Below are 15,420 nucleotides of genomic sequence, written 5' to 3' on the forward strand. Positions count from 1 at the left end.
GAGAGAGAGGGAGGGAGTGAGTGAGAGGAAGGGAGAGAGAGAGAGGAAGGGAGAGAGAGAGAGAGAGAGAGGGAGTGAGAGGAAGGGAGAGAGAGGAAGTGAGAGGAAGGGAGAGAGAGTGAGAGAGAGCGAGGGAGTGAGAGGAAGGGAGAGAGAGCGAGGGAGTGAGAGGAAGGGAGAGAGAGAGTGAGAGAGAGAGGGAGAAGAAGGGAGAGAGAGAGGTAATCCAGGGGCAGGGTACAGTATGACCCCAGGCTAAGCTGCCTGTCTGAGAGAGAATGTAGAAACAAACTCTCAGAGCCATGATAAGGTAGTTCAGAGTAACGACAAAACCAATGTTTGGGTAATGGTGTACTGCTTATGGCACTCCTTTGGCCCGAAAAACCTTAAAGGGGAACTTTTGGGGGGCAGCCTACATGAGACCATTGTGAAGTGCATTAGCATATTAAATGACATCAGAAACCAAGTCAACAACTCCAATCCACCTGAACACTGAACATTTCAAAAGAGCAGCCAATGACCCAACTAAGACAACACTCTTTGTTTGATACATTTAATAGTGCACGTGACTGTGATTAATCTGTACAGAAATAATATTAATAATACAAAATATAAAACACATTTCTGTAACTTAAGCGTAACATTTACAATAAAATAAACATGGTACAAAAAAAAACATTCTGAGGTATAAATATATTTTTAAATTAAATGTCCTTGTCATGCGTTACTGATATCTGACGGCATACACATAATGTACACACACGTTTAACAATACAACACAACACTTAGCAAATGGGTCACACACTGAACAGAGAACGTATAGGTTTTTAACACGGGGCCCAAATCTGGCCCGGATGAAGGTGTACTTGGTTACTATTAGTCTTATACTTCATTTAAGGTAACACACACACACAGACAGACAGACAGACAGACAGACAGACAGACAGACAGACAGACAGACAGAAAATAAACCTGCGCATATAGATTATTTTTCCTTCTTTAAACCAGACAAACATTCCCTGCACTTTCTCCTCCTCTATTTACAGTAAAACCTGTAAAATCCCACACCTTTATAAAAGGACCTTCTCTTTTCTTTCTTTTCTATTCATTTCTTCTCTTCTTTTCTATTTCTTTCCCCCCAGGTTTTTCTTCTGTGAAGCAGAAGACTACCTTGACTGCTCTTGTACATCGTACTACAAAAGTAACAACCTGAAGTGTTCCTTTCATCAACGTTTAGCCTACAAATGGCGGCCATTTTGGAATCCTAGCCCTGTTGATTGTTGTGTATTCTCTGTGCTCTTTTAAGCAGTGGAATCAATCAAAAATGTTCTGTGACTGTCTGCTTTCTTTAAGCTTGGTCCATCAGAATCTAAGTCTCCATTTTAGTTTCGGGGGCGACTTCAACCCTCTCAACCAATTGGTGTTCCAGCCACCATTTTGCTTCTGTTCCATCCTTTAAACCCACTCGATACTAGCTTTCCCTAATGCCATTTAACCAACTATCAACTCAACATACCCCACTTAGTCATACAAACTCAGATATGGCATATTTTCAATACATTCACACAACTGTTAGCCCATATTATCCATCTATCCGTCGAAAAATACAGTATCTTCCTGAAAACAATGTTGTGGACATTGCCTCCGCTGTAACAGGATAAAAACACTTGTGCATGAGTACACGCACGCACACGCACACGCGCACACACACACACACACACACACACACACACACACACACACACACACACACACACACACACACACACACACACACACACACACAAACACAGAGAAAGAGAGAGGAAACAGGAAAAAGCAACATGAACAGATGCAGGATATAGTATATACACACTATATTGCAGCTGGGAGCCAGTGCATGAAATATGTCTAATTAATCAACCATTCATCACACACACACACCCACACACTAACCTTCTCTCTTCTCAGAAGCTCCCCCTCCCCTATAGATGATATTTTTACTAATCCGTGACATCACATCCTGTGACGGTGATGTCACATCCTCTCTGTAAAGGTATTATGCTTGTTGGATGAGTGACACCATACTTCCATTTCAGACACATTTACTTTGGTTGTGCCGCCCGCAACGCACCACCTAGCACAAGAACCATAACACAACTCTGAAAGAACTGTGAGGGTCCATGGCCTTGCAGGACCCCTCGGAGGCAGTAACCCCACCTGGTCGTTGATGACATTCTACGGATGACGACAAAGTCTGTTCAAAGTCTCTCTGTCCAGGACACAAGGGTATGTCTGTCAAGAGCTTGAATCATGTCAATGAGTCAATGGGTAGTCCTCCCCCAGTCAACCCCAACCAGCATCAGGGCTGTAGGGAATTAGGGGCAGAGGTGGGGGTGGATAGAGAGTATTTCGGGTTCCAGGGTGTCGCCCCTTCTTGTGACTTTGGTCTCCAAGTCAAGTGGAGCTGCCTGGCCCTCACTTATCCATCTGGGTGGTGAAGGACTGGCGTATCCGCACCACCTCACTGGCACACAGGTGTCCATACAGTTTATTGTACCACTCTGGGAACCGACCCCTGGAAACAGAGAGACAGAGAGGAGATGTTTTAGATCAGACCAGAGTTACTTTGATTTAGAGAGGAGATGTTTTAGTATCAGACCAGAGTTACTTTGATTTAGAGAGGAGATGTTTTAGTATCAGACCAGAGTTACTTTGATTTAGAGAGGAGATGTTTTAGTATCAGACCAGAGTTACTTTGATTTAGAGAGGAGATGTTTTAGTATCAGACCAGAGTTACTTTGATTTAGAGAGGAGATGTTTTAGTATCAGACCAGAGTTACTTTGATTTAGAGAGGAGATGTTTTAGCATCAGACCAGAGTTACTTTGATTTAGAGAGGAGATGTTTTAGTATCAGACCAGAGTTACTTTGATTTAGAGAGGAGATGTTTTAGTATCAGACCAGAGTTACTTTGATTTAGAGAGGAGATGTTTTAGTATCAGACCAGAGTTACTTTGATTTAGAGAGGAGATGTTTTAGTATCAGACCAGAGTTACTTTGATTTAGAGAGGAGATGTTTTAGTATCAGACCAGAGTTACTTTGATTTAGAGAGGAGATGTTTTAGTATCAGACCAGAGTTACTTTGATTTAGAGAGGAGATGTTTTAGTATCAGACCAGAGTTACTTTGATTTAGAGAGGAGATGTTTTAGTATCAGACCAGAGTTACTTTGATTTAGAGAGGAGATGTTTTAGTATCAGACCAGAGTTACTTTAAATTAGAGAGGAGATGTTTTAGCATCAGACCAGAGTTACTTTGATTTAAAGCTCTCCTCTAGTTCCCTTGAACATTTTAGTTCAGAGTTGAGCATGTCTAGCCTTTATTCTGCTGTTTCTATTCTACTGGTTCTATTCTACTGGTTCTATTCTACTGTTTCTATCCTACTGTTTCTATTCTACTGGTTCTATTCTACTGTTTCTATCCTACTGTTTCTATTCTACTGGTTCTATTCTACCGGTTCTATTCTACTGTTTCTATCCTACTGTTTCTACTGCTTCCGTTCCAGCTGACTCACCTGCAGTCGACCCTGGAGATGTGTGTGAGGCGAGACTTGTTGCTGCTGCATGGCTCGATGAAGTAGCGTGAGGTGAGCACATTGGCCCGCACGCCCAGTAACGCTGCCCCGTCATGGTCCACTGAGGTACACACCAACGCACACGCTCCCTTAGGTAGGTCTGTCACCCACGTCCTGAAGCAGAGAGAAGACATTTTGACTTGTTTTATACCATTGAGAGAAAGAGAGACAGTTGTTTTATATCATTGAGAGAAAGAGAGACAGAGAGACAGTTATTTTATATCATTGAGAGAAAGAGAGACAGAGAGAGAGTTGTTTTATATCATTGAGAGAAAGAGAGACAGAGAGAGAGTTGTTTTATATCATTGAGAGAAAGAGAGACAGAGATGTTTTATACCATTTAGGAAGAGAATAATGAAAGAAGGAAAGAAATAATGGATGAAGTAGACAAACAACACAAGGAGGGGATATACAAGGCGTGGGAAGGTTGGTACAGTCTCCAGGAAAAAAGTACTATCTAGAACCGAAAAGGGTTTTACACTGTCCCTATAGGAGAACCCTTTGAAGAAATATTGTTGGTTCAAGGTAGAACAATTTTGGTTCCAAGTAGAACCGTTTTGGGTTCCATGTAGAAACCTTTCCAAAAAAGGTTTTTACTCTGGACCAAAAAGGGTTCTCCTATGGGGACAGCTGAAGAACCATTCTGGAGTGTAGGGAGATCGTCTACCTGAGCACGAGGTGGTCTCTGGTGGGGTGGGGGGCCATGGTGTTCCTGGTGTACTGGTACACCTCTGTGCGATCGCCTAGCGTCTCCACCACACGGCTCTCCATCAGGTCCTCGTCCCAGCGGCCCTGCTCCCGGAGGACCCGCGTCAACACCTCCTCAGGACCCGCAGGCACCTCCACGGACGCCTTCCACAGGCGCAGTGGCGAGCCATCGTGGACCTAAGAGTCGGAGAACAAAAGAGATTATCTTTTAATACTTTTGTAAAAACATATCTGTATGTTTTATTGACAGGTTTAAGGGCAACAATGTTTTTTGGGGAAACAGCTTGGATGCAATTGCTAACGGTAACTGTAATGATGCAATGTTGAAACTAGCGCTACTCAGGCTCTGGGGAAGAAGGCCCAGGTCTTGCACCATGATTGGGAACATAACTGTAAGGGCAGTGTTGTAATCACAACAACCCAAAGCCTCTCTCCTTATCTGTTACACTAGTCAGCTGCCTTCCTTCAAGAGGCCTTGTGACTGGAAGATTATTGGCAAAGAGATAACGACCGGACAGGATGTTGGCTTGGGAGCAGTGTGTGTGTGTGTGTGTGTGTGTGCATTGAGCGAGGGGGGGGCTAGTTTCACACTGACCTGTTTCTACACAGGAAATACTAACTGGTCTTTTTCCATTACACAACGAGAGAGAGATAGAGAGCGAGAGAGAGAAAGAGAGACGTGGAATACACAAGGCTTTATGCCAGCCTTTTCTAAACAACAAACACAAGTAATGTACTGTATGTAGCCCTTCATACTAATTGAACTTCTATATAAGGACAATAAAGTGAACATGAACTTAGAATTTAGAAGACAGGATCCAGCCTCCGTAGACTGGAATAAAAGAGAATAAAACAGATACTATCTATCCCTCTGTCCATACCTTCTTGTACGCCAGCTCGGCGAGTTCAGGCGTGGAGCAGCTGTCATAACCTTTGAACTTGTCCTTGGCCTCTTTGAGGAGGGCGTCCAGGCTGTCCTGGAGGTAGGTCCTGCATCCCATGGGTCCGTCCCCCCCAGAGGAAGCCCCTAGCTCCTCCAGCCTCAGGGGGGTCAGGGCCTGCTCCTGGTATGAGTTTCTGCAGCGACTCATCTCTTCTGGGATCTACGGTGGAAGAGGAGGGAATAGTTTGTTAGTTTATCATACAATTACAATACGTATACAATTTTACAATGACATAAAATGAATGGGAGGAGAGAGGCTGTCAGGACTGTTTCAGACACTAAAGATGAGCACTAATACCAGCGTGTTGATGTACAAGATGTGTGGGATACCAGTGTTCAAGATCCAACTTGTTCGTGGTCATGATGAACGTACATGTACAGCTTTGAACATTAATACACTGATGGACAAACAGACCTACAGATAAAGAAAGGAATTCTAAAATAACCACCAAATCATGATCAGACAATCAGATCTGTCATAAACAAGGATATATCATCCAATCCCTTATCAACCTGTCCTTTACCTGCCAACCCCATCCTGAGTTTAATCACGCAGTATTAAGGATGGGAAACTCCACAAGAAATCAGCGTGGGACAAAGATAAAGAAGTCCTGCTATGGAAGAGAGGCTTAGAGCATCCTGTTCTTCTAATAACACTTCCTGTCTCTCTCTCTCTCTCTCTCTGTCTCTCTCTCTGTCTCTCTCTCTCTCTCTCTCTCTCTCTCTGTGTCTCTCTCTCTCTCTCTCTCTGTCTCTCTCTCTCTCCCTCTCTCTCTCTCTCTTACTGTATCAGCCTTATTGCATCAGTCATCAGCTCACCCAGACCACTCACAGACTAATATTCAATTACAAGAAAAGAACTGACGTGGGTGTGTTTGTGTGTAGGGAGGGTTAATGCTATTTACCGGTCATGTTCAACGCTAATTGCTAGCATCCGCCAGAGGAGCTTTATGAATGAATCTAATAAAAAATGTTTACTCTGTAAGTTAAAATACATGGACTCCAGAATCCAGATCAGGGTAATATAATGTTAGGCCGTGTGTAACCCCTCATGCCATAACAGATTTCTTTCACAACAGCTTTTTGAGTGGATTGATTCGGGCCGGACTGGTACCAAAATTGTAGTCCACCTGCCGACATTCATTATTTCTCTCTTAACCAGTCAAGTGCTTCCTGCCTTTGGACATCGAGCCCCCTGATTAGCCGAGATTGGTCAAGGGGATTGTGGGTTTTGCGGTGCTACACAATACGGCATACTGTATTTTTCCTTCTTACGTAACTACAATACCGAACATTCCATAGGGCTCAGTCAGTGTGCGACGGGTCAACAGAAGCATGGAGATACAGTAGGTCAATGGGATTGTGGGTTCTGTGGCGCTACAAAACAGCTTACTGTATTCCATCAACCAGACTATTAGTCTTATGTAACTACAGTACCCAACATTCCATAGGGCTCAGCGAGTGGGACGGGTCAACACAAACGTGGCGTTAGACCCAGTCAGGTAAGACGTGGGGCGGAGAGGGCTACTTGGCTGAGACGATTTGTTTTTATGTAACGATAACTACAATCCAAAAACACACACAGGAACAACAACCTCGGATCCGGACCAGAGGGACTTTCAGGACTGAGATTAACATGTTTACGAGAGCAACGTTGTACCAACACCAATCCAACACTCTGACTTTAACGTCGGCCGTCAGAGCACAGTCGTGTTCATGTGCTGTGTGCATATAGCTGAACAGAATGTGAGGCTCTCGTCAGAGACTGTAGAAAGGTGGGGAGGTGATCTGAGGTTGTATTTAGGTTCTATTTAGGTTATAGTCAGACAATGTAGAAAGAGAGGTGAGGTTCTATTTTATTTTATTTTACCTTTATTTAACCAGGCAAGTCAGTTAAGAACAAATTCTTATTTTCAATGACGGCCTGGGAACAGTGGGTTAACTGCCTGTTCAGGGGCAGAACGACAGATTTGTACCTTGTCAGCTCGGGGGTTTGAACTCGCAACCTTCCGGTTACTAGTCCAACGCTCTAACCACTAGGCTACCCTGCCGCCCCAGGTTCTAGTCAGGTTCTAGGCAGACAATGTAGAAAGAGAGGTGAGGTTCTAGTCTGGTTTTAGTCAGGTTCTAGTCAGACAGACAATGTAGAAAGAGAGGTGAGGTTCTAGTCAGGTTCTAGTCACACAATGTAGAAAGAGAGAGGAGGCGAAAGTTAAGGTTCTACTAAGGTTCTGGTGAGGTTCTAGGTTCAGACACGTACCCTGAAGAGCTTCCTGCACTCCTGGATCATGTGTGCCAGGCCGGTGGTGGCGGCCAGGTTCTCGTTGAGGTCCCTCTGGTCAGGTTTACCCAGCGGCTGCTTCCTGTTCATCCCCCTATCACAACACACCAGGAAGACAAACACACAGGACAGTTAGTCATGTCCACTTAGGACAGTTAGTCATGTCCACTAGTGAGACAGAAAGAGGAGAGGAAAGAAAGAGAGAGGACAGAGGAGAAGAAGACAATCTGCCATAAGGTTTAATGTAACCACCTATACAGACTCTCTTTCCCTCAGTTCTCTCTTTCGCTTCCTCTCTTCCTCCCCCCTCTCTCCTTCCCCTACATACAGTAACATCCTGCTCTATAGCTAGAGTTTGTCAGCCTCTCCTCCTCTCATGTTGGTGTGAGGCTGGGCAGCGTATTAAAATACATGGTCATATATACTGAGTCAAGACAAAAAAAGGAGATAGGGTTGGTCACTCACACACACTCACACTCTTTCATACTCTCTCTCTCACACACACACACACACACACACACACACACACACACAGAAAGGAGATAGGCTTGGTAAAGGTGCACAACACAAGTAGGTACACACACGGCGGCACATGCGCACACACACACACATACACCCTCTCCTAGTTCCCCACAACACCCCAACCCTGCCCACCGTGGCGAGGAGCTCTCCTTGCGTCTCAGCGTGTTAAGGTGGAAGAGCGAAGGCGCCAGGCAGACGGCCAGGTTGGCGCAGGTCATCTGGTTCTCTGCCACGGCGGCGGTGACGTCACTCAGCAGGCACAGGAGGGTCTGCAGCGCCTCGCGGCTCTCATCTGGCAGCAGCAGCACGGCCGCTCGCGTAGCCTGAAGACGCAGTTCCTTGGGCATGTCTGAGGGAATCACATTCAGTTCAACTCAGTTCTGTTCAGTTCAATTCAGTTTGGTTCAGTTCAATTAAGTTCAATTCAGCTCAATTTAAAAACATTATTTTGTTGAATTTTGACCAAATGGAAAATGGCCTCACATACAAGGTTTATCATGAATTCCAGACAGCTGGTTGCAAGGTACTTCCTGTATTTCTGCTTTTCTTATTGTAGTGCTGTATGATGACTATATTGTACCAGTAAATTATATTTTGTTTTAATGAACTAATAAACTTGATTGGTGGATTCCAAGAGGGCATTTGACATTGTTTTACTGTAATTACATTGTACAGTTTTCATGCCAGCAGACTGTCAATGATATTGATTTATATTCAATAATTAACTTTAACTAGCTAAAAAAAAAAAAAAAAATGTATAGTGAGTCATGGAGCGCTGTGGCAGAGGAGAGAGAGAGTGTGTACCACCACAGCATCTGATATTTCCTGTTTGTTCTCTTTCCACAATATCTCTCTCTCTCTCTCTCCCTCTCTCTCTCTCTCTCTCTCTCCCTCCCTCCCTCCCTCCCTCCCTCCCTCTCTCTCTCTCTCTCCCTCCCTCCCGGGCTGACAGACATGCACCTACAGCTTTTTGTGAGGCTGTGTGTGTTCCCCTTCCATCTCCACATTATCTTAGATGAATGTGTGTCTTTATTATGGGCGTTAATACCTGTCAATGTTAAGTGTGTGTGTGTGTCTCTCTCTCTGTTCTTACATTGGTAGATCTGCAGGAAGGTCTCAGACAGTTTGCTGGTAAGTAGCGGCTCTGGAAGGTCCCGGAAATACTGCTTCAGCATGTCGGCCACGTCGTAAGCTGATTGGCCCTCGTAACTGACTCCGCCTCCATCGGCACCGCACGTTTCATTCATCTGACGGAGCGCCTGAATACGTGATTTAACCCCCGACTTCCTGAAGAGACCCACCTGGAAGGGTAAAGAGAGAGAGACAGAGAGGGGGAGGGAGAGAGAGAGAGAGATAGAGACAGAGAGGGGGAGGGAGAGAGAGAGAGATAGAGACAGAGAGGGGGAGGGGAGAGGGGGAGACAGAGAGGGGGAGACAGAGAGGGGGAGGGAGAGAAAAGGGGGAAAGAGAGATTGTTGATGTCATTTTTTATTACCTGGATCAAGATCTAATGAGTTATCAATTCAAACCCACATTCTCATCGTTTGCTATTTTGATTGAATAAGGGGCCCATTGTCAGTGTGTAGCTCGGTGGTTACATCACAACGGTATTCAGTGTATTTTTAAGACGATGTACGTCCCAAATGGCACCTGATTCCCTATAGGCCCTGGTCAGAAGTAGTGGACTAGAAAGGGAATAGGGTGCCATTTGGTTTGGGACACAGCCCATGAAATCCATTAGAATTCTTGAGGAGAGGGTTCTTTCTGTTGGACTTAATCAATGTTCTTTTAAAGTTAATGGTTTTACAAAATGGCTGCCATCTGGGAGGAAAAAGAGCTCTGGCTTGAGGAGACTAAATACTTTCCGTGAGCTTTCACCATTTCAAACAGAGGCCTGTTGTCCAGTTTAGGAGAGCATGCCATCCCTCATTCTCTCTTCCATTCCTCCATCCCTCCCTCTCTCTCTCGCGCTCTCTGTCGCCATAGCAATCCCTTGGCTCTGTCTCTCTCTCTCTTAAACAGACTGACAAAGGTGACTAAACAGCTGGAAACGTTTGACTCTCCCCAGGCCTCCCTGTGTGTGTGTTTCAGGGCCTCCCTGTGTGTGTGTGTGTGTGTTTCAGGACCTTCTTGTCTCCCAAACACAGTATGTGAGGCCTCAAAACTGACACAGAGAGTGTGTGTGTGTAACACACTGTGAATATTTAACTGCCCATTTTTCCCAAATTCCAACTCCGACAAAAATACTGATTCTTCCAGGGAAATATACAACTATGCAACCAGGAGACTAAAGGTGTGTGTGTGTGTGTGTGTGTGTGTGTGTGTGTGTGTGTGTGTGTGTGTGTGTGTGTGTGTGTGTGTGTGTGTGTGTGTGTGTGTGTGTGTGTGTGTGTGTGTGTGTGTGTGTGTGTGTGTGTGTGTGTGTGTGTGTGTGTGTGTGTGTGTGTGTGTGTGTGTGTGTGTGTGTGTGTGTGTGTGTGTGTGTGTTATGAGATAGGGGGGGGGGGGGGGGGGGTGTATGTCTGTGTGTTTGTTGTGTAATGGGGCTTGGGGAGACAGACAGACAGACAGACAGACAGACAGACAGACAGACAGACAGACAGACAGACAGACAGACAGGCAGGCAGGCAGGCAGGTAGACAGACCGTACCTGGTCTAGACATTGGCTGCGTAGATAGCGCATGGCCTGTTGAATGCTCTGGGGCAGGGGTTGACCCGTACGCTGGACGTTCAGCAGCAGAGGCACGCCAAACACATTCCGGTCTTTGTAGTCCCGCACCTTGATCCGCTTCATAAACTTCGGCACAGCCCTGCAACCCACACACAACACACACACATAGAGGGACAGGTTAAAATAGCCAATAACAACACACACACACAGAACATTTACACACACGCACACAGAACAGACACACGTACGCACGCTCACACAAACGAGTGTACTCACACACACACACACATGGTTTTGCAACAGGAGTAAAGTAGGTGTTGGACTTTGACCTCTGTCCCTGTCCTCTGTCACTGTACTAACAAAGCAGCGGTAACATTGTGCATGTCCACTACAGAAAGCAGCCAACATGATGACTACCACACACAGCAAACTACAACACTCAATCCAACCGCTTCTGCTACTCTGGTCCTGGACGGACGGCTACTCGGTGTATGTGTCTGTGTGCAGGGTTTCATTCCAACCCAACAGTAATACACCTGCCGTGTGTGCAGGGTTTCATTCCAGCCCAACAGTAATACACCTGCCATGTGTGCAGGGTTTCATTCCAGCCCAACAGTAATACACCTGCCATGTGTGCAGGGTTTCATTCCAACCCAGCAATAATACACCTGCCATGTGTGCAGGGTTTCATTCCAACCCAGCAATAATACACCTGCCGTGTGTGCAGGGTTTCATTCCAGCCCAACAGTAATACACCTGCCATGTGTGCAGGGTTTCATTCCAGCCCAACAGCAATACACCTGCCGTGTGTGCAGGGTTTCATTCCAGCCCAACAGTAATACACCTGCCGTGTGTGCAGGGTTTCATTCCATCCCAACAGTAATACACCTGCCGTGTGTGCAGGGTTTCATTCCAGCCCAACAGTAATACACCTGCAGTGTTGTGGAGGCAGGAACAACAGCTCTCCAGGACTGGAGCTAGATAAGCCTGTACTGTTTAATCAGACAGGATTTGACAGTATAGGGTCCTTCAGACCTGCACCTACAAGGCCACAGGATATTGTTAATGAGAATTGGTTCCCAACTGACAAACCTAATAAATAAAGGTTGAAGACTAAACAAATGGAAAGAGCAGTAGTTTACTGCTACGCTGAATCACCAACGCTAACATTAGCATTAGCACATGTCACGCTACCACCTAGCTACGGTGGGGGTTTGTGTGGGTTCTGCAGAAGCCTAGCTTTCTCCCAGTTTATGACAGGGAGGATAAACACAAAGACAATAGAAACCGGGAGGGAGGAGGAGAAGGGAGGAGAGGGTAAGGGGGGGGGGGGGGGGGTTCGTAATGGTGTAAACATCCGCATCCGCACTTTGTGTTTGTGCCTCAAGCCCCTAACACTGACCATGTCACTGTGTGTGTGTGTGTGTGTGTGTGTGTGTGTGTGTGTTTGTGCCTCAAGCCCCTAACACTGACCATGTCACTGTGTGTGTGTGTGTGTGTGTGTGTTTGTGCCTCAAGCCCCTAACACTGACCATGTCACTGTGTGTGTGTGTGTGTGTGTTTGTGCCTCAAGCCCCTAACACTGACCATGTCACTGTGTGTGTGTGTGTGTGTGTGTGTGTGTTTGTGCCTCAAGCCCCTAACACTGACCATGTCACTGTGTGTGTGTGTGTGTGTGTGTGTGTGTTTGTGCCTCAAGCCCCTAACACTGACCATGTCACTGTGTGTGTGTGTGTGTGTGTGTGTGTGTTTGTGCCTCAAGCCCCTAACACTGACCATGTCACTGTGTGTGTGTGTGTGTGTGTGTGTGTGTGTGTTTGTGCCTCAAGCCCCTAACACTGACCATGTCACTGTGTGTGTGTGTGTGTGTGTGTGTGTGTGTGCGTGTGTGTGTGTGTGTGTGTGTTTGTGCCTCAAGCCCCTAACACTGACCATGTCACTGTGTGTGTGTGTGTGTGTGTTTGTGCCTCAAGCCCCTAACACTGACCATGTCACTGTGTGTGTGTGTGTGTGTGTGTGTGTGTGTGTTTGTGCCTCAAGCCCCTAACACTGACCATGTCACTGTGTGTGTGTGTGTGTGTGTGTGTGTGTGTGTGTGTGTGTGTGTGTGTGTGTGTGTGTGTGTGTGTGTGCCTCAAGCCCCTAACACTGACCATGTCACTGTGTGTGTGTGTGTGTGTGTGTGTGTGTGTGTGCGTGTGTGTGTGTGTGTTTGTGCCTCAAGCCCCTAACACTGACCATGTCACTGTGTGTGTGTGTGTGTGTGTTTGTGCCTCAAGCCCCTAACACTGACCATGTCACTGTGTGTGTGTGTGTGTGTGTGTGTGTGTGTGTGTGTGTTTGTGCCTCAAGCCCCTAACACTGACCATGTCACTGTGTGTGTGTGTGTGTGTGTGTGTGTGTGTGTGTGTGTGTGTGTGTGTGTGTGTGTGTGTGCCTCAAGCCCCTAACACTGACCATGTCACTGTGTGTGTGTGTGTGTGTGTGTGTGTGTGTGTGTGTGTGTGTGTGTGTGTGTGTGTGTGTGTGTGTGTGTGTGTGTGTGTGTGTGTGTTTGTGTGTTTGTGCCTCAAGCCCCTAACACTGACCATGCCACTGTGTGTGTGTGTGTGTGTGTGTGTCTGAATGTCAGGTGTTCTACCGCTCTCCGGGATGGTATAATGGTTTTTACAAGAGCACACATGTTTATGGGTGTGTATGTATCGTGTGCTTTTAAGTGTGTGTGTGTGTGCTACTCGCTTCTCAGAAGAATGACCACAGCTTGGTAAATGAGAAGGGAACATGCTACGATCCCAGAAGGGAATTCTGGGTATGTGCAGCCAAGCCTCCAGCTCAAAAATCAAAAGGTCTCAGTGATTAAAAGACCTGACATAAGCCTGCCATAACCCTGTCGTAAGCCTGTCATAACCCTTTCTCTGCCCCTGCCAACCTCTCTGACTCATTGAAGCTGGGTGGGGTGAAGACAAGCACAGCACTATACAGAGATTTGAGGTGAGGCTCGAGCTATTTGCTTTGTCCAGATCATGAAGCTAGGTTAGATAAGAAGATGGAAGGAGGGAGAGGTAGAGAGAGAGAGAGGTAGAGAGAGAGAGAGAGAGGTAGAGAGAGAGAGATAGAGAGAGGTAGAGAGAGAGAGAGAGAGGTAGAGAGAGAGAGAGAGAGAGGTAGAGAGAGAGAGAGAGAGGTAGAGAGAGAGAGAGAGAGAGGTAGAGAGAGAGAGAGAGAGTAGAGAGAGAGAGGTAGAGAGAGAGAGAGAGAGGTAGAGAGAGAGAGAGAGAGGTAGAGAGAGAGAGAGAGAGGTAGAGAGAGAGAGAGAGAGGTAGAGAGAGAGAGAGAGAGGTAGAGAGAGACAGAGACAGAGACAGAGACAGACAGACAGACAGACAGACAGACAGACAGACAGACAGACAGACTTACGGTGAGGGATAGAGAAATAGAAAAGGGAGATTGACAGAGAGAAAAGAGATATAATTCCATGTAAGAGAATGATAGAAGAATACATCCCCTGGTCTGCAGTCTCAACAGTCCTCACAGACATCCCCAGAAGGACGAGACACCAAAGCGGATACTGAGTGACATTGGACAATCTCGAACCAGTGGCCATAATCTATAATTGCATGATGGAGAGGGGGGGGGGGGGGGGGGGTGTTCGGTCATTTCGGTAATTGTCGAGGACTGGGCCTACAGACTCGGCCTCCAGGTCTTCATTTTAACAGCCTGTGCGTGTGAACTCTGTGATTGCCCCCGTCAAAAGATGACAACGTATACCAGTGCACCAGCAATTAGCTAGCCTGGGAAAAGAATGTTGAAACCCCCCTTACGTTCAGACCCAACAGGCTGCTATCTCTGGGAGAAGAGTGGGAGGAATTCCAACTAGAGGAAAAATAGAGCCTATGATTGTTGTGGTTGTCTATTTGTTTGTAGGCCTAGGCTTCAACTAGCGCTATCGGAGCAGCATGCTAGGCTATAGGTTATAGGCTAACAAGGGTTTTTATACATACACTCTATATCATTTTTGGGGGCCTGCATTTTCAGCTGTTTTCGTGTGAGACCTCGTGTGAGAAAAAATTCCAATGTGTTTGCCACAAACTCCAAGTCTTATGAACCTTAACTAATCAAAATGGCCGCCGCCGACTCACCAGCTGAAGCCGTGTTTGTTGGTGGGGGTGTGTTTCTCCAGGAGGGCTGTAAGCTGGAGCAGGCAGAGCTTCTGGAGCAGGTTCATCTGCAGTACTGACTGGCAGCCCATCTGCCGCTGGGCCCAGGAGTGACTGGGCCGGTGGGAGGCCTGGAAACTGGGCCAGCGCAGTTTCTGAGGCCTTGGGTAGAGACAAATATATGTGTTAACCTAATATATTGCACAGCAAACAGAAAAATACTATCAGGCTATCAGAAGCACAATCAAACTTCAAAATACAAAAGCACAAATGTTTGCAAAGAATTTCATATAAATATATATCAAATATGTGTGTAAAATATACAAGTCAAAAATAAACAAAACACACAAGTATTCACACACAGAGACATATAGGAGAAGATACGTCTTCATCATTTTCAGAACTTGACCAGAGGTCATAAAGCCCTCTCCTCTGACAAGGTAACTAGCAGGACATCCATCCAGACGAGTCCTATGACCCCTGTGTTAAGAGATGCTCACTGGGATAACAGGGATTGATCGAG

The 15,420-nt window shown here is 46.2% G+C and overlaps 1 protein-coding gene across 1 annotated transcript in view; it reads right to left on the reverse strand.

The window, feature by feature from the left end:
- Positions 1-539: 539 nt before the first annotated feature.
- Positions 540-15,420, reverse strand: part of LOC139402823 (rho GTPase-activating protein 7-like) — a 39,797-nt gene continuing 24,916 nt past the window's right edge. Inside the window, exons 6-14 of the mRNA XM_071146750.1 lie at positions 14,880-15,059; positions 10,720-10,879; positions 9,163-9,370; positions 8,202-8,418; positions 7,527-7,641; positions 5,205-5,426; positions 4,283-4,500; positions 3,556-3,729; positions 540-2,557 (exon numbers count right to left, since the gene is read on the reverse strand). Coding sequence (XP_071002851.1) covers positions 2,458-2,557; positions 3,556-3,729; positions 4,283-4,500; positions 5,205-5,426; positions 7,527-7,641; positions 8,202-8,418; positions 9,163-9,370; positions 10,720-10,879; positions 14,880-15,059 — 1,594 coding nt within the window. The 3' untranslated portion in view covers positions 540-2,457. The remainder of the gene's footprint in view (positions 2,558-3,555; positions 3,730-4,282; positions 4,501-5,204; positions 5,427-7,526; positions 7,642-8,201; positions 8,419-9,162; positions 9,371-10,719; positions 10,880-14,879; positions 15,060-15,420) is intronic.

Source organism: Oncorhynchus clarkii, unplaced genomic scaffold, assembly GCF_045791955.1.
Source record: "Oncorhynchus clarkii lewisi isolate Uvic-CL-2024 unplaced genomic scaffold, UVic_Ocla_1.0 unplaced_contig_2101_pilon_pilon, whole genome shotgun sequence".
NCBI lineage: Eukaryota > Metazoa > Chordata > Actinopteri > Salmoniformes > Salmonidae > Oncorhynchus > Oncorhynchus clarkii.